This window comes from Anastrepha ludens, chromosome 4 (genome assembly GCF_028408465.1).
Source record: "Anastrepha ludens isolate Willacy chromosome 4, idAnaLude1.1, whole genome shotgun sequence".
Taxonomy (NCBI): domain Eukaryota; kingdom Metazoa; phylum Arthropoda; class Insecta; order Diptera; family Tephritidae; genus Anastrepha; species Anastrepha ludens.
The window spans coordinates 73,621,678-73,647,262 of NC_071500.1; the positions used below are offsets into that span (position 1 = coordinate 73,621,678).

Sequence of the window (25,585 nt, forward strand, 5' to 3'; positions counted from 1 at the left end):
GTGTTTTGTGGAATAAGGTGGCGGAAGAAATAAAAAAAGTGAATAAAGATTTGAAAATAGACGGGCAAATCGCGCAGCGAAAATTTTCTAATTGTTTCAAAAAAATTTTTTTTTTTTTTTTTTTTGAAAATTGGAAAAGTAATGAATTACAATCACAATAAATTAAAAAGCATTAGCGACTAGGTTTTGCGAAAGGTTTATTTTTGGGAATTTTTCGTTTTAATGAACATCTTACTATATGTGATCTTCTTTTTAGCTTTACACGTCTTTTTTTTCTTAAATTTAGCAAAAAACTATCACTTTTTACTTCAAATATATCGTCAAGAACTAAACTCAATAATACTTCCATTTTAGTGTAAAACGCGTTCATAAATGCAACAAATCTTTTTGCAAATCGTCAACAAATCTATCAATTGCATCACTTGTCACATTGGCAGTGTTGCCAGCGCTGCAATTACTGGGCATTTATAATGCGTTTCTGAATATACCCATAGATAAATTATTGTGAGCAACTATATATGTATATGTATGTACTTATGAGGCAACATACCCAGCTAATGAGTAATAAGATCAACGATGAATTTGGTTATGGTTATGACAACGGAATTATAATCGATTACAATGTCGCCCATATACTGGTTCGATCAACAAATTTATGGTGTTATGTTTATGTCACCTCTACTCTGGGCTTATATTTTGGTTTTTGTTGTAACCATACCCAGTTGCACTGTGTTGTATAGTATATTGTTACTTTGTATATTAATTTTTGCATTGTGTTGTTATTATCTTTTCTTCAGTTTCTGCACTTTGAAATGCACAAATATGCGATAGTATATGTAAATATCAGCTGCTTATGGCTATTGCACCAATAACTGGTGACATAAATATCCCTATGGTTAATGCTATGACTTATGGTAGCTAAATATCGATGATTATCGACCATCGATTATCATTGTGAATCTCATGCCAAAGTTATTTTTATATGTATATGGATCTAACTAAAACAATCAAATATATATATGTATTATTTGTACGGTATAAAGCAAACCTCCGCCGCCTTTGCAGAATTAAAATTTGTCAAATGTTGTGATTTTATTCCTGCTACCTCTATCAATAAAATATCTAATGCAAGTTTTGCCTAATGTATATTTGTACAATTAATGCGCGTTTAAGCTGTTGTGTCAGAATACCATACCGAGGTACATGCAAATTCGCTGGACATACTTATAAAATTATTTAAAAGCTACAAAAAGCTATGGCAAAAACATACGATTATCTGTTTAAGCTGCTCCTAATTGGTGATTCCGGCGTAGGGAAAACTTGCATTTTATTTCGTTTTTCAGAAGATGCATTTAACACGACATTTATCTCAACAATAGGTAAGTTTTCTTTCTTTTTATATAAAATTTGTAGCAACATTTTAAAAGACGTTTGCATTTTTAGTGTTAATTGATAGTTGATCGTAACCGTAATAGTAACTAAAAGAATAAAAATTTTCCCGGATACGGGCTAATCATTGGCTCGATGATTTCGGATTATTCATATTATGGTATATTAATATTAAATGACCCCATTCAGAAAAATTGAAAACTTACTTGTATTCAAGCAATCCAAAATTTGATTTGAAACCCAATTTTCGAAATTCCTCTTTTTGGAATTAGCATTTGCTCTTGGGAAAATCCGAAAATACGTATGCCTTTACTCTCCATTACTACTACAATGTTTTTGGTTGTGAACAGAGCAGGAGAGGGCGTGGCGCCACCCACCAACCAGATTGGAAAAAGTAAGTCTAATAGAATTCAAATAGAACCCTAGGGAAACCAGAGAAAACGTAAAAAACTACGATTTTTTCGGCTCTGTTTACTTAGTGCGTTGAAATATCGTTAAAAAGAAATGCATAACACAATTGTTAACCCAGTTAGAATTTAACTAAGATTTTATAATTTATAATATAAATGGAACACGGTTTTATCGTAAAATTTATGTATGTAAAAATAATAATTTTGTATCTGTAGTGTGCCGCTTGGCCGACACTTTGACCTAAAAGATATTTTGTATCGTACTACATGGTTTAGAAGTAGTTAATACTATACCTATTGGCTGGTGCTACTCCCTTAAATGTATTATATCCGGTTTTATTGAACCAAGATGTTCCCTGACTCAGGTTGGGAATTGGTTGAAAGCCAAATTCTTTCAGTACATTTTCCACCTTGTAAACAAATAGCAACAAGAACATTCTTGATTACATTCGGATCCATTTGATCTCGTTGAAAGATGTACATGTTGTTTTTACCAAAGCAGTAGGCAGTAGATATCATCATCCTCCAGACTGCCTACAGTCTGTCTCATTCCCAAAATTTATTCATAAGAGATGATAATTTATGTAATAGTGGCCTAACAGAAAACCAAATAATTACCTTATGCCTACTTTATGCATGTTATGCAGATCCCTAATGTATGTAAAAGATCGAATAAGACTTTTAGCTTGACGGACTTCTTTTATGAACTCCCATTGGGGAATTCCTTGAGTATTTTCCCAACTATTTACCCAGCATTTAGCTTCTGCCCATTTGACACCACAATATGGTTCTGGACCGTGAAAATCTGCTGCCGACCCTGCCCTGATGAGTTTATCAGAAATTTCATTACCTTTTAGTCCAGAGTGACCCGCTATACCGATTAATCATTATAGAGTCTAGACCCCATGTTCTGCCATAAAAGTATCAACAGGCCCACATAGCTCTAGCGGCTGTTCACCGCATATCTATGTATGGGGCATGTTTATGCTGCTACAACAACAATAAGGATGTTACCCTAGGTTTTACCCCTGCAGGCACCTGTTTGAGCCTGAGCCGCCTCCCAGGCACGTCAGGAGACACCTCTTAAACTACGCCGACGAAATGCAGGACAAAACTGACAGAAATTTACTAGACCAGACAGTGTTTAGACAGTCAATAAACGATATTCACCGGGAAACCGTCACCACCTTCTTAAGCTCCCGTCCTGTGAATGCCGTAATCGGAGTCCAACCACCACCTATAGCAGATAGGGTAAAAGAGTAAAGCCCAAAGTAGAGGTGCAATAATCATAATGCCATAAACTTGCTGATGGAACCAACACATGGATAATGTAATCGGTTAGAGGTGGCATGTAATTCCGTAGTCATAACCATAACCATAGAGACCAATTGTATTTTGGTTTTCGCCAGTTGCATTGTGATATACATGTTGTTATCTTTTCTTTAGTTTCTGCACATACGCGCAACCCAGCTCTATCCTGAGTTTAATAAGGGAACTGGGCTTGGTTAAGGTACCGTGATGAAAAGAGGGCACAAAAGACCGTGAAGATGAAGTGCAAACCTCGTATCTATTTATAAACAGTGGGAAAAAAATGGGCAAATGAATGAGTTTTGCTAAAAATTTGGCGCTTATTGCGCTGAATCCTCATATTCATAGCTATTTTATTTTTGATGAAATTAAGTCTAAAATGTATATATATATATATAATGGGTGCTTACCTAAACCCTTTTTGGGCTCCTCCTCATATTTGTGGTGTGCATCTTGATGTTGCATCACAAATGGAGGGGCCTACTATTTTAAACCGACTCCGAACGGCAAATAAATTTTTAAGAGGAGGATTATAAATAAAAGCATTTCAACTTACCAAATTGGTCTCTATTTCGGAAAACAAAAGTTTTAATTTGTGCCCGCTCAGAAACCTTTTTTTTTACTTATTTGTGCTACCATATACGCTGACTATTGCCTTAGTGCTAATATAAGCAATATTAATAGAATGACAAGTAAGATAATATAAAACTAAAATAAACTTAATTAACAAGAATACGATTATATTAGCGAATTAAATAATGTAATAAAGATAATTGATTTTTAGTTATTGTAAAAGCAAAGATATGGAATTCGCGCTCTAGTTAAATTCGCACAGAGTACGAACAATACCCGCATTGGACTCAAAACTCGTTTTGAATATCTTGAGATAAAAAGAGTAAGAGCTTCGTAAAGTTCTCGCCGGAGTAAGAAAGTTAGTGCGTTGCAAAAGAAACGCACAATCAATGTCACCTTGAATTCAATTAGACACAAAAGAAAGCGATAGAATCGTCCGTCGTGGGCATTCCTATGGCAGCCGTTTTACGTTACCAGAATGACTCGGGTTTTTCCCGACCAAGGGCTGCCCCAGTAAACTAGCCCTGTCTAGTGAACCCTTTATCACCCCACTTCTTACGTCACAGGAGCAACTGCTTGCAGCAATCTTTCTCCAAATACTTCTTCTCAGGGCTGGTATCGAATCCAACCCTGAGCCATTCTATTGCTGCTCATGCCATAAACGGCTCCATCGGAACACCACCTTGGTTAGGTGCAATAAGGGCATCGGGTGGAGCCACCTTAAGGCCTGTTCAGGCCTTAAGTCACACGGAGTGGTCCACACGGTATGTGGTCACATGTTGCTCCCGCCAGCAGGCGTCCGATGCCTCAACGGTTACTACCCCCTGATAAGCCGGCACTTCCAACCGCCACCACAACCCATACCACCACGGTAAGGAGCCTATCGGCGCAACACAATTCCCCCAACACAGCCCTTTCCTTCTGCTCCAACCCCAGTGCGGGGACAATCCAGCAGTTCTTGGTCACCCGCACAGTCTGTCCCGTGTGTCAGACGAGGGTCCTTGGGCCACCCGATTCCGACACGGAATCTCAATAGCTGCGGTCCAAGAAACCAAGCTACACGCTAGCTTTTCTCTGATAACTAGGGATGGCTATAACGTGCACAGACATGATCGCGAGCGAGACAACGGTGGTGGCCTAACGTTCATAGTCCACCACACGGTGCAGTATCGTCTCATTGATGAAGGCATTGACCGCAGGGACAGCACCTTAGAATGTCAAGTTATTGCTGTCCGGTCAGGCGATGCCGAGCTCGAAATCTTTAATATACACATACCCCCTGTCACCCGCTGCCCGTCAGGATATTACCCTGATATAGGTGCGCTCATCAGAGGTGAAAACCGATTGGATGTAGGTGACTTCAATGCACAGTAGATGGACGATTCGAAATTCAGCATTGTGATCGACGACGCCCCCCTGCTGGGTAGTGGGCAATTGCAGCAGCTCGCCTGATATAACAATTGCTAGCGCTGGTCTGATAAACAGCATAACTTAGATTCGCTTGCATCAGACCTACAACAGATGAAGAGCTCCAGCTTCCCCGTGAGACCCGCGTGACACTGGCACAACTACGTTCTGGATGTTGAAGCAGGTTAAACTCCTACTTATCCAAAATTGACCTCGCCAAACTAAACATATGTCCGACATGTGAAGGCACGCCACACGACGCTAACCACTTTTTCACATACCCCTTAAAACCTACTCATCTCACACCCCTCTCTCTCTGGATCCAACCTGTCGAAGCTTGTTTCCTGGGCCTCCCTTTAGATGAGCTAGACGAAAACGACCGGTGATATACCCTACACTGACGGGGCTTGTACTACTGCTACAACAACAACAAGGGGAATATGTAACAGACAATTTTAGGGATCTGAGGGCATATTTAAGAAAGATCTTTTGTACCCTTTCTATTCTTGTGATAGCAAATTGGTGATAAGGTCTCAAAATAAATGAAGCATATTCCAACGTTGATCAAACAGACGCGGAAAACAGTAATTTCATTGTGTACGGGTCAGAGAAGTTTGAACTGTTCCATCTAACAGGGCTAGTTTATTTGGGGCAACAGTCGAGAAAATCCGAGTCATTCCTCGGCAGGCAATGGCAAACCTCCGAATGTATTTCTGCCATGAAAAAGCTGCTCATAAAAATATAATATTTGCCGTTTGAAACAACATCAAAACGCACACCACAAATAAAGGGTTTTTCAATAAGGGCGGGTAGATGTTGAAATGGAATAAAATGACGTTTGCTGTGTGGCACGTAGCGCTGTCCTGCTGGAACCATATGTCGTCTAGGTCCATATGGTTCAATATGGGCCATAAGAAATTGGAAGGGCCACCACGTCTACCGAAAAATAGGCGCAATGCGCGCAACGTTTGCGTTAATGAACACCCATTTTTAAAATAAAGATTTATCATTTGAACGTGCTGTTCAATCGTGTAACTTGCCATGATGATTTGGCATAAACAACTGAATAATAAACAAAAGATTTGACAGATGTCACCAAAACAAAATGGCTGCCACAGGGCGCCAAAATCGACCCGCGCCAATTGAAACACCATTTAGGAGGAGGACGTCGGCCAAACACCCAAAAAGAGTGTACGCGCCAATTATATGTAGTTAAAAGTTATTGTTTGAGATGAATATAATTGAAAAAAATTGAACACCTTAGTTTGTAGATTAATTATTATGACGTATAATTTTTGCTGCTCAATTTTTGGAGAATTTAAAACTCCAAGCAAATAACAGAGCTACTAGTTGAGCACCCTTTATTTATCTTTAATCGTTGGCAACCACTATTTGCGGGCATTTTTGCGTAGGCACCTATATCTCATCGGCGGCCGCCGTAGCCGAATGGTTTGGTGCGTGACTACCATTCGGAATTCACAGAGAGAACGTCGGTTCGAATCTCGGCGAAACACCAAAATTAAGAAAAATATTTTTCCAATAGCGGTCGCCCTTCGGCAGGCAATGGCAAACCTCCGAGTGTATTTCTGCCATGAAAAAGCTTCTCATAAAAATATCTGCCGTTCGGAGTCGGCTTGAAACTGTAGGTTCCTCCATTTGTCGAACAACATCAAGTGGCACACCACAAATAGGAGAAGGAGCTCGGCCAAACACCCAAAAAGAGTGTACGCGCCAATTATATATATATATATGTATATATACCTACATATATCTCATCACGTAGAAAAAACATTCCTCTTCAATTTGGTATGTATAATATGATAATACCTGTTTATACCTGGCTGACATTAGGTTACGGCCAAGTGAGGGATGGATTGAACTTTTTCGGTAACTCAGGTATATTTCTTTCTAATGAAATATATTTTTTAACAATTACAAGTCGACGTAATTGTTCAAAAATAAATAATTAATTACATTTTAATTAAAATTAATTGCGGCCAAATTTGGATAGCCACCTTTGCGGATCTGCATTGGCTTAGTTATAAATATCGATAAAAATTATATTTTATTAATCAAACATATGAACGTATAAATCACGCAGGCGGATCTCGTACTATTAAGCTCTCTCAAATTGTCTGCCTTCTTATACGCTTGTTATTAAATGGATTAAAGTCGCTTGAGTGCAGAAGGACGATTCTATCGGTTTCTTTTGTGTTTAATTGAATTCAAGGTGACAATCATTGTGAATTTCTTTAGTAACGCATTAAATTTCTTATTCCGGTGAGAACTTTACCTCAAGACATTCAAAACGAAAGCTCGGACTCTACGCGAATTTAATGAGATCTCGAATTCTATATCGTTAGATTTTACAATAACTAAAAATCAATTTTCTTCTCTCATCGTTTAATTCGCTATACAATATGTTTTGTCAACTTGTATTTTAGTTTTATCTCGTTCTATTTGTTATTCTAAAATGGTAACCTGGTCACACTGATATCCAATTGGGCTAGGAGGACGTCACTGAAATTGTAAAACTCGCTGAGAGTAAATTAACGGAACCACTATAGGCGTCATCTCATTATTCTCTACGTCGTGAAGACTAAGTACATATGTACATTGTGTTTATTCCAACCAAACACACAAAAATAGAAACATAAACTCTATGGGGCGAAAATATCGATTTGAGTTAGAGTCAACTTTAGTAAGGGTAATGGAAAATAGTTAGAGCCGCCTTTATTTTTAGGTGTATCAGTTTAATGCCTTGTCCTACCAAGAGCATACTTTTGCCCAAATTTCTATTACTCAATATTGTCAAACACACATTTAGCACTTGAAATTATTTTCTATTTATTTTTAAATAATTTTTATGAACAATTTTTATTGGATACTATTTTATGAAATATTATGAAAGGATTATAGTTTTAGACAACACGACTAACTTATTTTAATAATTGAAGAATGAGACTTGAAATATGTAAAATCAGCCTCCAGATCATAAGTTGAAAAACATCGATTTTGACGTTCATGCTTAGAAGCGAGAAACTTACATAAGCAACGACATTGCATTAAATGCAATATGTTAATATTTCAATTTTAAATTCTTGATTACATTATATTTACAAGTTTACGTTCCTTATATACTAATTTTTAATAACTATTCTTCCGTTATAGGTATCGACTTTAAAATTAGAACAATTGAATTAGACGGAAGAAAAATTAAGCTTCAAATATGGTAATATATACGGTATATAGAAACTTTCAACTATAAAGCTTTTTTTTAGGGATACTGCGGGCCAAGAACGCTTTCGGACAATAACCACTGCTTATTACAGAGGAGCTATGGGTATCATGTTAGTTTACGATATTACACAAGAAAAATCTTTCGAAAATATTAAAAATTGGATACGGAATATAGAAGAAAATGCATCCGCAGACGTAGAAAAGATGCTATTGGGTAATAAATGTGAACTCAATGATAAGCGTCAGGTGTGTATTACTCCTACTCATTTATGTATATATGTATGTACATTAATTTTGCATTTTTTAAATTGTTATAAAAACTTTAAAATTCTCCAACGTTTATCCTTAAACCTTACGAATTCACAGCAAAAAAATGTTCAGCCCAACAGCTAAAGTTAGGAGAAAATATTATATAAAGGATCTTTCAAAAGACGTGCCTAAATATGTTTTTTTTTAAGCATGTAAAAATTTAAATTCAGATTTCACTATATTATTAAAAATACGGCTCCTAACAATAATATGTGAAAATTGGCATCATTTAAATGTCCACCATGCGCACGTCTCTAGGTAAAATCCACCAAACAGTCTATTCATGAAGGCCTAACATTTGAGAACAATGTTGAAGGTTGTTCAGCAATACTTTACGCTACACATACAATATTCTCAACAAAACATCCAATTTTTGGTCTACCAGTGCTTGTTGTAATCTTGTTGTTGTTGTATCAGCATAAACATTCCCCATTCATACACACGGGGAATGCTGCTGGAGTGGCAATCCTTGGCCGGATATAAATCTGGGTCGTTTCGGTAACGTAGAACCGACTGCCGTGAAAACGGCATAGTATTCTCGATAGATCCAGTTTCTCGAAATTTGTTCACCAACCTTTGAATTGTCGACTCATTCGGACGATTATTTCCTTCAAACAAATCTCGAATTTTGCGAGATTTTGTTCTTAAAAATCTTCCATTTTCATAATCTTCTTCTTCTTTCATAGCGTTACAACGCAGGGTGCGTCAAAGCTTCTTTCAAAATGCTCCTCCAAATTCCATTTTCATAATAAGTTTCAATAATTTTACTTTGTTGTTCTATTGTCACAGATGACATAAAAAATCCTTCTAGGAATTATTCACTACTGACATCTAACCGTCGCGTTTGAAACACCCTTTATTACAAAAAATACCTCTTAACTAACAATAATTTTGACTTTATGCTGTACATAATTCATATTTGCTGTGATTGCTACAAAAATGTTTAAATCTTTAATTGAAAATTCATATTTTAATAAAGGAGTTAGCTGTATAGTTGTCGAACAAACATAGTCCAACTTCCATAACGCTGAGAGAGTAACCCCAATAACGAAATCGATGTAATAAATACCTTAAATAGGTATCATTGGCGAGTGCAAGTACAGCAAAAAGACAAGCAAATATTCTAAATCACCTAAATCAAATGTTAACAAGACAGGAAATAGACATAACTTGGGTTTCTCTCAACTATTTTTTCAACATGTAGAACTTCACTCAATAAATGTTCAGTACGGTAGCACCCTAACAGGAACTGCTTGCTGAGCAGCTAGTTATGCTCCTTAACAGGTAGCATATTGGCCTCGTCGTGAAGGTGTTGTATTGGGGACATCAGGAGGCAACCCGTCGCTGTCCGAATGGCAGTGTTTTTTCATGTCTGGAGCTTTATCCACTGCGTGTCGCTGGTTCCAGGCGACCAGACAGGCGCAGCATGGGTTAAAACCGGCCGGCCATTACCTTAAATCTCGATAGCAACAATTCTTTGTCTCTGCCCCAAGTGCTGCCGGCAAGCGATTTGAGGACCTTGTTGCGATTTTGGATTTTAGTGGCAATTGCGCTTGTGTGTGCAGAGAAGGAGAGCAAACTGTCGAAGGTTACACCCAAAATGTTGGGATTGTTTACAGTCGAAATTGGTGTGACATCGACTTTTACCTTGAGGGGCAGTTGGACCTCCTTTTCGACGTGTACTTAGTGGGGGAAAGTTGATGATTCCTCGCAGTGAAAAAGCTAGAAAGGTCGGTGAGGATTTTCCTCTATTTAGATGAATGGTCACGATAAATCACTGACGAGTGACGACCGCTCCGATAGTTGGCGGACCACCTCTTCAGCCCTGACGGGAGTCTCGACTGATAAATATCATCTAGTAGCAATCGGCAGGAATACTTTGTTCTTTAGCCGCGTTATCGCTATTCTCACCTCATCACGGTCGGGTAGCGGAACGACAGTTCCGTCATTAACGATCGGGATATCGCGATCTTCACATTCTCTGTAACATGCTCAATTGTCACTTTTTAACAGGTTCGAGAAGTGTCTCTTCCATAATTTAAGTACGCTCTGGAGTCAGTCACCAGATCACCGTCTTTGTTCTTACAGGAAAACGGCCCGATATTAAAATCTTCTGTAAGCCGCCGAACATTCTGGTACAATTTTCGGACATTCTTCCTATTGACCAGCATCTCAAGCTCCACGCACTCACGTATTTCGCCCTCTCGTCTTTTCTGTCTGATAATACGTCTCTCTTCCTTTTTTAGCTCCCGGTAGCGATCTCATATCGCTCGCGTTGCGCCCCATCGCATCTGTTCTTTCTACGGCAGCATGATCATTTCTCGTCATACCAACTGGCTCGCCGGAATCCGATTTCTTCATCGGCGGCGGTACGTAGAGAGCGAGAAATGTTGCTTCATTGCTCGTGCATGCCGGATTGTTGGACAGCACTCTCTCTCTGAGAGCAAGAATGAGATTCGAGTTGCGAATCTTCGCATGTCTGTTGGGATTGCAACTTTTTGTTGTCGAACATTCTTTGCGTACATCTACCTACGAGATTTTGCTGCACAGAGGCATGTGCGTAGTTTGGGTGCAGCAAGATAATGATCGGAGTCGATGTTGGCTCCTCGGGAGTACATACATCTAAAGCACTAGAAGCGTATCTCTCACAACATCCTCAAAACATGATCGATCTGGCTTCGAGTTAGCCGAATGGGTGGGTGTGTGACTGCCACTCGGAAATGCACAGGCTCGAATCTCCGTGCATCAAACATCAAATGATAGAAATAAAAAAGTTCTTTCTAATAGGCGGCCTCCGTAGCCGGCCGTGAAGGTGCATGACTAACGTGGAAACAAGAAAGAACATAGATCGAATCTCGGTGAAACACCAAAATTAAGAAAAAGTTGTTTTCCTAATAGCGAATATTTGGCCAAAAAGTCGCGCACAAGCAACGATGTGAGAGCAGGGGCGTTATCGGCTGCAAGAGCTAATTTTTGTTCTTCCACAAAGTCGGGCGTTTCTGGCGGATGGCTTCCCGCAAATTGCGCATAACTTGCAGGTAATATTCCTTATTTACCGTTTTACCCTGTGGCAAGAACTCATGATGCACAACGCCCCTGCAATCGAAGAAAACGATAAGCAAAACTTTTACATTCGACCAAACTTGGCGCGCTTTTTTCGGTCTTGGTTCGTGCGGCAGCTTCCATTGAGATAATTGAGTTTTGGTTTCCATGTCATCACCATAAACCCACGATTCGTCACCAGTTAAGGCCCTCTGGAGCAAATTTGGGTCGTCGCGGACAGAGTCCAACATCTCATTAGCCATGTTCATGCGATGCTGCTTTTGGTCGAAATTGAGCAGTTTTGGTACGAATTTTGGTCATGAGTCCGTTGCAGTTCAGTTGGAGGAGCTTGAAGCTCCTCGGGAGTATTGTCGTAACACCGGGAGTGAGGGACGCGTGAGGTTGTCTCCATTGGGCTTGCTGTGCGTTGCGCAGTAGTTGCATTGGCCTGATTGTAGTGGGTAGGCTGCGGATGCAGGGCTCTGCAGCAGAGGGCAACGTAGTCATGTGTCCACTCACTTGTGGTGCGCAAGCCAGAGTACCTTCAAAAGTGGCACCAACCATTGCAATAATTGCACTTGTCAGGTTCCGACGAACCCTGGTCTGACATACGGAGCAGACAGTGAGGGGGACCAAGAGCTGCTGGTTTGTCCCCGCACTTGGGTTAAAGCAAGAGGGTTGTGGGGTCCGAGTTGAGAGTGGTGTTGCACCGATGAGCTTCCTAACCGTTAAGGTTTGATTTGTGGCGGCAGTTTGCAGGACCGTTTGTAGCAGATGCAGCAGTAGAATACCTTTGTTCCAGGGTCGATACCAGCTCTTAAGAGAAGTATTTGGAGTGTTCCCACGACAATCCATAACCGGAACGACCCGGATTTATATCCGGCCAAGGACTGTCACTTCAGCAGCATTTCTTGTATATGCATGGGGAATGTTTAATCTGCTACAACAGCAACAAGAAGTATTTGTAGCAAACTTGCTATCCTACGCAGCTTCTGAGACGATAAATAAGGGATAAAGTACGCTACACTAGACAGGGCTAGTTTACTACAGGGTCCGTCCCTCGAAGTGTTTCCAATTAAAACGGCCATAAATTTAGTGTTTATTCAATTCAAAGTAAAAAATGTGTGAAAATAAGAATCAATTTACTGTTGCTCGATATGACCACCTTTTGCCTTGAGACGGTCCAGAAGCGAACCGCAAGCTGCCCGAATGTGACTTGCAGGTATTTTGGCCCACTCGCGGACAATGCCTTTTTTCAGCGCCTCGAACTGGTGAATCTTTAGTTCGGACCTTGCTTTCCAAAATGGCCCAAAAAGAATAATCTAACGGACTCGCGTCTGGTGAATTTGAGAGCCATTGTGTGAACGGTATGAAGTTCGAAACGTTATTTTTTAGCCATTCTTGGATCAGATTTGTGAGATGGCGCCGAGTCCTGTTGAAAAGTCCATGGTTTGCCACCGAAAGGTTTGTCTGACCACGGCTTAAAGCAACCTCCAGAATACTTTCCCGATAATATTTCGCATTTACCCTGACGCCAAGCTCAATGAAAACGATTGGGGAGCGCCCTTCTCCGGTTACATTGGCCCAACCTTTTACCAGTGGCGGGTTCTGCCTCCTGTTGGCCAATCGATGACTCAAATTCTCGTATGAACGGTCAGTCAAATAAACCCTATCGTTTTGGTAGTTTACGAATTGCTCAATTTGAAAAATTTTCTCGTCTGTCATAAAACAGACGGCCGCCGTAGCCGAATGGGTTGGTGCGTGATTACCATTCGGAATTCACCGAGAGGTCGTTAGTTCGAATCTCGGTGAAGGCAAAATTAATAAAAACATTTTTCTAATAGCGGTCGCCCCTCGGCAGGCAATGGCAAACCTCCGAGTGTATTTCTGCCATGAAAAAGCTCCTCATAAAAATATCTGCCGTTCGGAGTCGGCTTGAAACTGTAGGTCCCTCCATTTGTGGAACAACATCAAGACGCACACCACAAATAGGAGGAGGAGCTCGGCCAAACACCTAACAGAAGTGTACGCGCCAATTATTTATTTTTTTTATTTATTTAGAAATTGACCAAGCGAAGCAACTCCTTCGCTCTCTCAAGTCTGACTTGTTGCTGCTTTGGTTTGAGATCATGTGCATTTCGGACTTTGAGATAATTTTTCAGTATGCGGCGTATGATACTGTCAGATATTGTCAGTTCTTTTGACATTTAATCAACACTTCGTCGAGGATTTCGCTCAAATCGTTTCTTCACTTTTTGAACCATTTCAAGCGACGTTGCAGTCTTTTGATGACCGCCTCCATGATGTTTTGCGATGTTACCAGTATCATTGTAATGAGTAATGGTGCGATAAACAAAATCTTTATTGACTTTAAGGTGCTCGAGCTCACGAGCAATCGCTCGTTGTGATTTCCCAGCCAAATATAATGCAATCACAGTATTAAGTTTAAAATCAAATACTGATTTTCTTTTTTCGCGTTTACTCTCGGCAAAATACTTCCGCGCGCTTGTAAACAATACTCTGCGCTGTCATTTAGCCAACTAACAGACAGCTGGTAAGAGCGGTCTGAAGTTAGTTACACTTCGAGTGCCGGAGGCAGGCCTTAGTCGGGAAAACTCCGAGTCATTCCGGCTGTCCACTATCACAGTTGCTGCTGTCCTCTCTACTACTTCTCTGTCACTGCCGCCGTCGCTGCTTCAATGTTCACGCCACCGTCCGCTGCCACTGGTTTTGATGACATCTTTGTATTAATTTTTAAATTAGAGACTATGCATAAAACCATACACACACACACTTCCTTACCACTGCGTTATCGGCAAAAAACTGTATTTGGAGATATGGTTATAATGCGTACTTGTACAGATTAACACGCGGCGCTTCATTTTTTGTTAGTTTCGTTTATAATATAAAAATCAGAATATTACTAGGCCATTCACTGAGTAATCACTAATCAGCAAGAAACACAAAAACTGCATTTGGGGGCATTCTTATATTACGTGCTTTCGCAGTTTAAGATGCGGCCCTTTATTTGTATTAGTGTCTTCAATATAAAAGTCACAATATTATCAAGACAGTCACTAAATATTTATAAATAAATAACTTCTCCTCCTTCTGTTTGTTTTGACGTCTTCGGTTGTCGGAAAAATAAAGAGCTATTTTCAGAAGGTGCAAACTTCTGTATTCTGTCCACCGTGATGCATACTATACATATAAATATTATAGTATTAGCGTATTTATATAAATGAAGTAAAAGGCGGTGATTTGTTGAGAAACTTCACTGACTTTGGTTATGACCTGCTAGCAATCTGAAATATGCAAGTATATTAAATTAGCCAATCGGTTCTATATTTCTTCAATAAAGGTTTCTCGGGAGCGAGGAGAGCAGTTAGCCGTAGAATATGGGATAAAATTCATGGAGACATCTGCTAAAGCCAGTATCAATGTGGAAGAAGCTTTTCTAACATTGGCCAGCGATATTAAAGCAAAAATGGAAAAACGATTGGTAACCATCTTATAAATGCAGAAATAATTTTGAATTTAAATATTTAATTTATGATTTCAGGAAGCCAATAATCCACCAAAAGGAGGGCATCAATTAAAATTCGCCGAAAATCGAAAAACAGAAACTTGGCTATCGAGATGTAACCTACTCTGACGAGTTCAAAAATACGCATATTATAATACCATACATAATTTTCAGATGTTTAAAAGTTAAGTGATTTTATAATTAAAAACGAAAAACTTTTACAACGTAACATGCTAAAGCGTAAAATTACTATTAAAGAAATGGCCTTTTAAAAAAACGAAGGCCGCACCGAAAAACAAAGTCGTCAACAGAAAAATTGGGTAAATTTTTGTTTGTTTGGATAATTATATGATAGGGTAAAAGCCAGGCGAATATATCACAGTTAATAGCGATTTCTTCGGCCTCTTTTACGAAAATATTGTCATACACTATGTGAAAATATTTCGTATTTCATATGAAAATAGGACAATAAAAATTCAACATTTCCACAAATTATATATTTAATATAATATAATGCATTGAATATAATGAAATAGAACGAGTTAGCTCAATTCTTTAACAACTTTTTTTGGAAGAACTTTGTACACATATAAACAGAAATTATAAAACAAAAGATTGTTCTTGATTTCTTTTGCAGTATAATTATTTTAAATGCACAACAATTTAAGCCAGATTTCAATAAATGGACGCAGACGTGTTTTTCTGGTATCTTAAAACATACTAAGTCTTGCCATAAATTTTGTGACAAATTTTAGAATGCGTACGACGAGAACAAATTTGCAGAAAAAAGCTCCGTTATTTTTGCTTTTGTTCGTATGCATCGTCTCATAAATTATATTCAGTTTCGTGGCAAATTTCGCTTGTTAAAAATGGAAAGGGAACTAAAGAAAATCGTCGAAAATCGAGCATTTCGTCGCTGAACTGGGCATCTTTTGACAAAAGTTTTGATTAAGCAAAATGGCAAAATCTATGCTAAATTTCTAAATATGCGTAAAATTTTACTCAAAGGATTCAGCGTGCCCACCATCCAGCTTCCGCAATGGTTTGGTGGGGAGTGTCTTGTAAAGGCATTACATCTTTTCATTTTTGCGAAAAAGGGGTTAAGACCGGGGCAAAAGTGTACCAGAAGGATGTCTTAGAAGGCATGGTGAACCAGTTGAGCAGTACTTACTGCAATGGAAAGCGTTGAATCTTCCAGCAAGATTCTGCTCCAGCTCATAAGGCAAAAACCACCCAACAGTGTTTAAAAAGATTTTCCTAGGCTCATAGCCTCAGAAGAATGGCCATCTGGAAGTCCAGATGTGAATCCATTCGACTACACAAAATTTGAGACAATAGCCTATCGAAGGCCTCACATAAATTTGGAGACTCAAGCAACCTTTAAGCAGCGACGTCAATATCCCTGGAAATCGTTCGTACTGCAATAGCTGAATAGCCTAATCGTTTAAATACTTGTGTAACAGCAAATAGTACCCATTTCGAATAAAAATTTATTATAGGTATAGAGAAGAGTTGTTCAATCGGCTTGAGAAACAGGATAAATATAGAAGAATGTAGAAAACAATACCGCTAAGTTCGGAAAAAGTTTCTCCGCTGAACCTACAGGGATTATGCTAAGAAGTAAATGAATCGGAATTTTAAACTCGTCTTCGGATATTTTTTTATATGGTTTTGCAGCACTAAATCCTTATTTCTTTTGTTGTCATGTATATCACCTGTAGTACCTCTGGTGACGTAGTTAAAACATTTGCGGACTATTAGGGGTCTTCAAATAGGGGTCTTCAACTTCGAAATAGTATATGCTTGGAATTGAAATGCATAATAACTTAAAAAACCTAAGTGTTTGTTATTTGAATTTTAAATCTATTTTATAACATACCATGGTGATGTTCATGAATCTTGAAAATAGGAAAAAGGCTTTCAAAAATAGACAATTTGGATCCAACATCGGCTCGCAGAAAATGATAAAACAATAACCGGTGCCTTACCAAATGTGCAAAAAATGCAAACCTGTTTTTCGAAATATGGACCAATAATGCACTTCGTTAGTTAATACGAATTGGTTAATTTATCGCTTAATACTAAGCAAATCAACCAATTGGATAAAGTTTCCGCAAACCAAATGGGAAAGGAATTTGCCGAAAATTGTGTGGCAAAGGACGTGCAAGTTTCCAAATGTAGTTGAAAAATTGGATCGCACTTCGTTTAATTTCCACGTTACATGTAACGCTAATGACGAAATAGCAAGCTCGTTCACGATTCGAGAATTTTGACAGCTCCATCGATTGTGAACTTTTTGCTGAAAATCGCTCAGGTAAGATTTTGTTGGAGGAGGAAACACCATTATCCGACGGCTGTGGTAGGTAGGTGAATGGGTTGAAGTAACCGTTTTGAAACCATTATGAGACCTCCAACAGGCAAATACCTTCAACCAACCAGAGTTGTTGATGTAATGAGGAAGGTTGACAGGATTTATGTTGGAACTGTGTCACAGGCTGTCGAATAAAGGAGCACGCAGTGACCTTAATCGTCTGGTTGCAAAATGGATAAAGTTCATACTCTTCCTCTTCCGGATCTTTAAGATCCATCAACGATTCCAAGAGATTTGTAGAAGAGTGACCTCAAACTAATTTGTCCGTGCTACCACCACATTTTACCTTTCCTATCTCTATTCTTTCTACTGAAATCTATCCGATGAAAATCTCGTCTTCCTTAGATATAAGTGAGTCCACTAAACAACCCACTTCCTTAGGAGGTGTTGTATTATCGTAGGGCATGTATGCAGAAACCAAATAGTAATAACGGCCACTAAACGATTGTACTTGAACCATTACCACGTCTGGTGTGCTGAATTGAGAAATCAAAAAGGCCTTTAATAGTATTCCTAACGAGGATACAAGCCCTAGGCCCACCTTCTGACTGGGCATAAAAAAGATCGCAGTGTCTGCTCTCAATCCCTAATCTTAGGCTATCAGGACCAGGGTTCTTGGAACAGCCAGATATCAATGTCCTCCTCCCTGTAATCCTCCAGCACAAGTTTTTCGTAAATTGAATATAATAAGCTCTATTGCAAAGAGCGTGTCTTAGTTGAGTGAGTGTTCGGCCAAGTTGATGGGCGATTTCCTATTTGTAATCGTGTTTGTGTACGTATATATATCCAAGAGGCGTTCTTTTTGTTGTAGACGGGATATGCCGATTGTGTGCGTGAGGGTTCGGGCGGGTCTAATTTTTTAGATAATTTCTCTGCTATCCAACATTTATAATTGGTATTTGAATATCTCTATGTATGACTGATATTGTTCTTAAAACCTCGGATTGAACCCTCTGTAAGATGTCGATGTTAGTAGAGCATGTAGAGCCCCAAAGCTGTACTTCATATGATGTCAATATTGGAATTATATAACAGCACTGATTTCTTCAGTGTAGTTTTCCGGTTCATTGACCAGTATAAATTTGAAATTTAGTGTCTTAAAATTGGAGTTTTAAAATTTATTTGTACCGTTTGGGCAAGAATAAACTTTTTCCAAGTAACGCATTCTGCATTAGATTCTAATATTATCGTAAAATGTTCAATTGGATTTCGATGAACTTTTATTTCTGGTATTCTCTATTCTTCATTTTTTGTAACACATTAAGTCTTCTTGTAAGAAATTACTGAAACTTCTGCATAATTAGCACTTTTCGATGCACAGAAACTTCGCATCGGATCGAATCTGGTTTCACGGATAATTGGGGGTATCTTATAAATCTACGAAAGTTTCATACGGCCGCTATTTTTTATGTACGATCAAACAGCCGTGAAGTCAATGTCACCCAAATTGATCAGCGCTTAAAGTTTGCTGCCGTCCCTCTTCTGGATGCTCAGGAAGCCTTAGCTACCGCAGCAAAAGAGGACGAATTAGAGGACCATTAGGAGAAAGGAGTTGGAGAGTGAATCTCTACCGATGGAGCTTAAATAGCACAGCATCTACCCCAACCTCAATCGTTTCCAGTTGCGACGATATATGTGTCTTTTTAGCTTCTCACTTGGATGTTCCTGTATCCGGTTTTTCCAGTTGCGCATCTAACTTCAAGGACAACTCTGACATCAAGGACGACTGACATCAAGGACAACTGACATTTTCGATTTCATTTATAAAGGCCGCGATGACATAATCACTCCCATGTCTATACCTGGTGCAGATCCCGTAGGTTCTGTCTTCTCTTCCATTTTGATCGATAACTCCTCAGCTTCTAGCTAGAACAAATATTCGCCTACATCAACGATCTCTGCCTCCATAGCCTCGCGCAACCGTGCTTGTAACTCCGTTTTGTTTCCAGTAGTTAACCAGCCACGCTATCCAAACTCTTTCTTAAGGTACTGCATCTTAAGTTCACTCAACTTTGTCATTTTCACGATCTTGTATGATACTGATATCAAAAAGCTGCTACCGCAACAGGCAGTCGGAAGATTCGACCTTCGACTCTCCCACTTTTCAACAGGCCGTCATAGCAAAACCACATTTTACGCTCTCTGCATACCACCAACAAAGAAGAAATCGAATTTCGCGAGCCTGAAAAAGCAACTGACGACGAGATATGTCACATTCCCATGACAGCCGGTTCTACGTTGCCAGAATGACTCGGGTTTTTCCCGACCGAGGGCTGCCGGGTGCAATAAAACCTGTTCAGACCTTAAGACTCATAGGGAGCGGTCCACGCGGTATGTGGCCACGTGTTGTTCCCGCCAGCTGGCGTCTGATGCCTCAACGGCTACTACTCTCCCTGATAGGCCGGCACCACCAACCGCCACCACAACCCATACCTCCACGGTAAGGAGCCTATCGGAGCAACATAACACCTCCGAATTATGGGGATGCCTTCCCTCCTGCTCCAACCTCAGTGCGGGGACAAACCAGCAGCTCTTGGTCCCCGCAGTCTGTTCCGTGTATCAGACCAGAATACCTCGGAACTTGACATAAGTCAAATGCAATTTTTGCAATGACTGGTGCCATTTTCGGAGATGTTCCGGCCTGCGCATCACCCGTGAGTGGACAACTGACTACGTTGCCCCCTGCTGCAGAGCTCTGCACCAGCTACCACCCCCCGTGGCGCGGCCGCCCACCACCATCAGGCCACAACAACTACAGCGGAATGCACAGCAGGCCCAACGTAGGCCTGGAACTGGTGACACGCAGCAGGTAAAGCTAACTGCTATTCGGACAGCGACGGGTTGCCTCCTGATGTGCCCTATTCAACACCTTCACAATGAGGCACAAATGCTCCCTGTAATGGAGCACAACAAGCTGCTCAGAAAGCAGTTCCGGATAGTGTGCTACCACAGGTTTCACCCTTGCAGGCACCTGCTTGAGCCAGAGGCAGAAAGAAATCTACTGGACCAGACAGTGTTGAGACAGTCAATAAACGACATTCATCGGGAGACCGTCACCACCTTCTTAAGCTCCCGTCCTGTGAATGCCGTAATCGGAGTCCAACAACCACCTATAGCAGATGAAGAGCTCCAGCTTTCCCGTGAGACACGCGTAACACTGGCACAATTACATCCTGTATACTGAAGCAGGTTAAACTCCTACTTATCCAGAGTTGACCCCGACATACCAAACATATGTCCGGCATGTGAAGGTACACCGCACGACGCTAACCACCTCTTCACATGCCCTCTAAAACCTACTGATCCAACACCCCTCTCCTTCTGGACCCAATTCGTCGAAACTGCATGTTTCCTGGGCCTAACTTTAGACGAGCTAGACGAAGACGACCGATATACCGCATCTTCTAATTAGTTATTATAAAAAAAAAAAACAAATTACTTCAAGTTAAATTTAAAAAATTGAAAAACAAAAACACTTTAATAACATAATTTTAAGAACCAAAAATTAGGGAATATATAATCATAAAGCACCAGAGTGAAGATATGGTCGGCATCGTTCCTTGAAGGCCTTCAATGAACGTTCATTTACAATATCTTCCACATTTATTTCAGATTGTAATAGTCGGAGCTGAAACAAAAAAAAAAAACAAACAAACAGGATATTAAGAATTATATTATACAAAAAAAATTATGTTTAAAAACCATAAATCTCGGGTATAAATCTGCGTTGTTTCACTTAAAAAAGGCTGAAAGCATATCGTTGGCTCTTCATTACTACCACGAAAAAGTTGCTTATAATGTCTAAGTGCGTGGACCTAATTTAAAAAGTATTACACTCAAATATAGCCAATACCATCCGAATACACTGTGGTGGTAATGGAAAACCTAGCTAAAGTATATAATCACTCATAAAGTTCTGTAAAGTTGTAATGTAAATATTGAGAAATGTTCGCGTCAAGTATGTATTTATATATGGAATTAAAAAATATAATGTAATTAAAATATGAAAAATTCAATGATTTTCGTTCGGGTTTTTGCTTGAAGTTAGAGGCTTTTTCTGGGCTGACCCCTTTCTAATGGGGGATTTATATGCCCGAGGCATTTATTTCCTAAGGCAAAGAAATTGCGCATACAATCGAATTAATACAAAGCGCCAAAACAGATCTGAAGTGCGCAGAGGTGGCACAGCAAAGTGAGCCAACTTATAAATTAGTATGCATGCCAGTCAAACAAAAAGATATACAAATTCGAGAAATGTTGAAAAACCAAAGCAGGCGGCAAAAGAGAAAGTTTCAAATTGCTACGGATTTGGGTAGGAGCAACATATTAGCAAAGACTGCAAGTCTAGTAATTCCAATATTCTGGCGACCTATGCTATCATTGGCTTCAGACCATCTGCCCATTATCATCTCGATTGAGAGACCTGCCGACTTTGTTACTGCGAAACACCAGTCATACGTTAACTTTAACAAAGCTAATTGGGCTGACTTCGCGGAATTTACTGAGGACACTTTCCGCGCTCTGCCCATCCCCTCCGATGTGTACGTAGGCGAGCGCGCATTTCTCAAGGTGCTCACAGCCGCTGCAGTTCGCTTCATTCCCCAGCTGAAGCAGCAGTTTTAGCAAACGAGCGTGACCATCTACGCCAGGCCGATCCCGGAGATACCAGCATAAAGGATCTCAATTTGGAGATTCGGCAACTGGTCACCCAACATAACAGTCGGTTCTACGTTACCGAAACGACCCGGATTTATATCCGCCCAAGGACTATCACTCCAGAAGCATTACCTGTATGTAAGTTTGGAGAATGTTTATGCTGATACAACAACAAAAACAAGAAGAGAATTTAAATTCACCATTGGAGTGAGCAAGCTCTGGTCCACCGTAAGGTCCAAGAAAGCAAAAGCTTCTAGCAGCTTCAGATGGATTAAACACGCTGATGACGAAAAACCTAGGTCCATTGGGAGTAGGATCTACAAGCGTATTCCACCATGGCCAATCTCATAATTCCTTACAAATGGAAAGCACAAAGTGAGACCACTCTCCAATACTGAAATCTGGGAACCCCGCCAACCAAGGGGAGTCTTATCGCCCACAGCACTCACTGACATTAACACTCAGATTAACCGCGGGCTTAACCTGTCCTAGTAGTATTGGACTTGTAGAAGGCTTTCGACTTTCACTCACTCACGCTGCTAGATGACATTGGCAGTCATCTTTCGAGACCAAAACTCAAAACAGAGGAGGATAAAGCAAGGGGTTCCGTAGGGTGGTGTCCTTTCCCCTTGCTTTTCAACTCCTACATATCGAAGCTCCCCCTCCCAACAGAGGGAGCTTCCCTGGGTTCCCATGCTGACGAATGTTCGAAAATGGCGACGAGCAATGACATCAATGGCTTGGGTTGAGAAGTGAACTATTATCTCACGAGGCTTTCTCGCTTTTTCACTGCGAGGAATCTCCAACTTTCCCTCACTAAATCCACGGCGACCCTCTCTACCACCAATTTCTAGATTTGTCACGCTATGTATCTCGCCAAGGGGAATTCATGTTTTTGTTTTAGTATGTATTATGAGATACCAGCTTTTCATCAATATTGAACAATTTAAAATGTGTAAAAGGTAAACATTTAGTTTTTTCTATATATGAAATTAATTTACAATATAGTATAAAGAATGAGGACTATCGAAATATTTGAGGTAAACTTTATAGTACTGATACTCACTTTTATAAAACACAAGTTAGGGATAATTTTAAACTTACATTTTGGCAAACGTAAAATCTAAAGCAAGATTTGTGCTATAAAGGTTTAAAAATGTACAACGAACTGCCAGCAGATAAAAGAAGCTTCAACAGCTTACAAAAAAATAAAAGAAAATGATACCATTATTGCCGGTACGATATCGGCATGGAAATTGGTCCTTTCTAATGCGACTAGCGGATAATGTAATTATGATTTATGATAAATGTTTGTATAAACATAAATTATACGAACTTGTGATGCAATGAATGTGAGTATAATATATACATATGTTTGTACATTATGTATAAGGCTGCAAAAATGTACCAAATGTACGAAAATTACTGATTTGGGTATACTGAATGGGGTAATATTCAGTATAATGCCGGACGCTTTGAAAAAATAAGAGATGTACAGGTGGGATAGAGGAAGGGATATACCTCATCCTAAAGCTGAAAACCGGACCCTCCGGAAGCTTAAAATTTCCAAGCTACTAAAAACTACATTTGTGTGTAACAATTTCTAAATTTTGTCGGTTTACTTTGATATTATAAGAAACACTTGCGTGGCCATAATGGGTAACCAGCCCGAAATTGCATAGAAGACATCCAATCATTTATAATCACCTTACGCTGCTCCAACTTGAATTTTTTATCGATGCTGACATCTTCGCGGTTATTTTCACGTAATTCACGTAACTTCTTCAAGGACTCTGCTGAAGCAAATATGCAATCTTCAATTTTTTTCTTTCGATGTTTGTGGACATCTTGCAACTGAGTATACAAGCTGTTACAGACCCGGTCACAATTAACCTGTCCCTTAAACGACTCTGTTGGAATTGCACTATTCAACGCATGTATTATGTTATCATCCAAAGCCCGCATTTTTTGTATGCTTTCCTAAAATAAATCAAATACATGAAGAGAAATTCTTTGGATCTAAAAGTATACCTGGAATTCAAAGAAATCCTCACATTGACCGCTTGCAGACATTTGAACTTAATATTTTTAATATAAAATAATAGTCCAAAAACAACGGCATCGATTCTCAAATCATGCATATATTTTTAGAGCTTTATAATACGTTCACATATGCATTAATCACTTATAAACCCACCAAATTAATCTATCACATATGGCAGATTACCTGCAAAATCTACAATCAGCTGTCAATACTGCTTTGAGAGATTTTTCTTCATAGAAATTATTTTGGTGGAATACTTCGGTGTTTTTGGTTTCTTCAATTATTACTAACGATATGAAGAAAATACAAGAAGAAGGAATAGCTAATATTATTATGCATTTAGCTGGTAATAATAAACAGTTGGAGGAAATCTGTATGGGACGTTTACTGAGGTTGCAAAAAATTATGACATTAATACGCATGCGAAATTCGAAATAACATTTTATAATAAGTAATAAGAGGACAAAGAGTTCATGGGCACACGCTTTTTTACTGTAATATGAATGCATAATTCATAATATTTAACAAACATTTAACTAAAATTATGGCCACAAATCTGTTTTCTTTGCCGGCGTCCATTTCATTTAGTTTTTGTTTTGATGTTTCTTCTTTCATTCGTAATAATAATTATTGATAAGACAGAAAACACAGGGTTATATGTGAAAAAGTATCAGTATTATCTAGGATTAATTTATAATCTCAGATTTTGAGAGAAAAACCTTATTTGGGAACTCGCGCTTTTTAATTACGGATTTTGAGTTAAGCGCGAAAAAGTAGATCATCTACTTATATGTGAACGTATTATTAGACACTTTAATCTAACAGCACTATTCGTCAAGGCGAATTGAGTAGTTTAGGGGCGCCATTAAAAACATTTCCTTTATTTTTCACGTTTTTGACCCCAGCTCAGTTCGCAAAACAAAACAAAAATTACATATTTGTGAAAATTCAGTGAATGGCTTGTTAATATTGTGATTTGTGAGAATTAAACTAATGAAAACGAAGTGCCGATAAAACTGCTTATTTAAGGAAATATCAAACTAAGTAATCAAAATTATATTTGATACGATAGTAAACAACCGCGTGTTTCTACAAACTAAAGAAAATTAAAATGTGTAAGAACAAATTAATATAAAGACTCCAAATCCAGGTTGTATGCGTATTTATGTGAAAGAATCTCTGCAAAAGTGTGTTATGCGTATAATTTTTATGTTTGGTTGTTTTTATTTCTTTCGCTTACTCTTCCTCTTTACAGACAAGTAATTCCCCTTCCTTTTGTTTGTTTATAGAAAGACTCTTACGACACGGCG

General features: G+C 39.2%; 2 protein-coding genes across 3 annotated transcripts; one reads left to right on the top strand and one right to left on the bottom strand.

Annotated features, from left to right (window-relative positions):
* The first annotated feature begins 955 nt into the window (after window positions 1-955).
* On the top strand, window positions 956-15,433 carry LOC128859800 (ras-related protein Rab-8A). The gene is made up of 5 exons (XM_054096886.1): window positions 956-1,379; window positions 8,259-8,319; window positions 8,369-8,573; window positions 15,040-15,180; window positions 15,241-15,433. The coding sequence occupies exons 1-5, from the start codon at window positions 1,256-1,258 to the stop codon at window positions 15,331-15,333; spliced, it is 624 nt and encodes a 207-aa protein (XP_053952861.1). The 5' UTR covers window positions 956-1,255; the 3' UTR covers window positions 15,334-15,433.
* Window positions 15,434-21,014: 5,581 nt separating this feature from the next.
* On the bottom strand, window positions 21,015-24,418 carry LOC128861687 (protein MIX23). Of its 2 annotated transcripts, none has more exons than XM_054099988.1 (3): window positions 24,286-24,418; window positions 23,939-24,211; window positions 21,015-21,203 (listed from the first exon to the last, which is right to left on the bottom strand). In XM_054099988.1, the coding sequence occupies exons 1-3, from the start codon at window positions 24,370-24,372 to the stop codon at window positions 21,096-21,098; spliced, it is 468 nt and encodes a 155-aa protein (XP_053955963.1). In that variant the 5' UTR covers window positions 24,373-24,418; the 3' UTR covers window positions 21,015-21,095. The 2 variants fall into 2 exon arrangements, with proteins under 2 accessions (XP_053955963.1, XP_053955965.1); XM_054099990.1 differs by having other exon boundaries at window positions 24,263-24,391.
* Between the last annotated feature and the right edge of the window lie 1,167 nt (window positions 24,419-25,585).

What these genes read in the sequence shown, in the direction of transcription:
- LOC128861687 (XM_054099988.1), bottom strand. Translation starts at nt 24,372, where the DNA reads ATGCATGATTTGAGAATCGATGCCGTTGTTTTTGGACTATTATTTTAT. An exon ending in AATGTCTGCAAGCGGTCAAT is followed by an intron (nt 24,212 to 24,285) that starts GTGAGGATTTCT and finishes GATTTATTTTAG; the next exon opens with GAAAGCATACAAAAAATGCG. An exon ending in TCAAGTTGGAGCAGCGTAAG is followed by an intron (nt 21,204 to 23,938) that starts GTGATTATAAAT and finishes TTTTTGTTTCAG; the next exon opens with CTCCGACTATTACAATCTGA.
- LOC128859800 (XM_054096886.1), top strand. Translation starts at nt 1,256, where the DNA reads ATGGCAAAAACATACGATTATCTGTTTAAGCTGCTCCTAATTGGTGAT. An exon ending in GACATTTATCTCAACAATAG is followed by an intron (nt 1,380 to 8,258) that starts GTAAGTTTTCTT and finishes CTTCCGTTATAG; the next exon opens with GTATCGACTTTAAAATTAGA. An exon ending in AAAATTAAGCTTCAAATATG is followed by an intron (nt 8,320 to 8,368) that starts GTAATATATACG and finishes GCTTTTTTTTAG; the next exon opens with GGATACTGCGGGCCAAGAAC.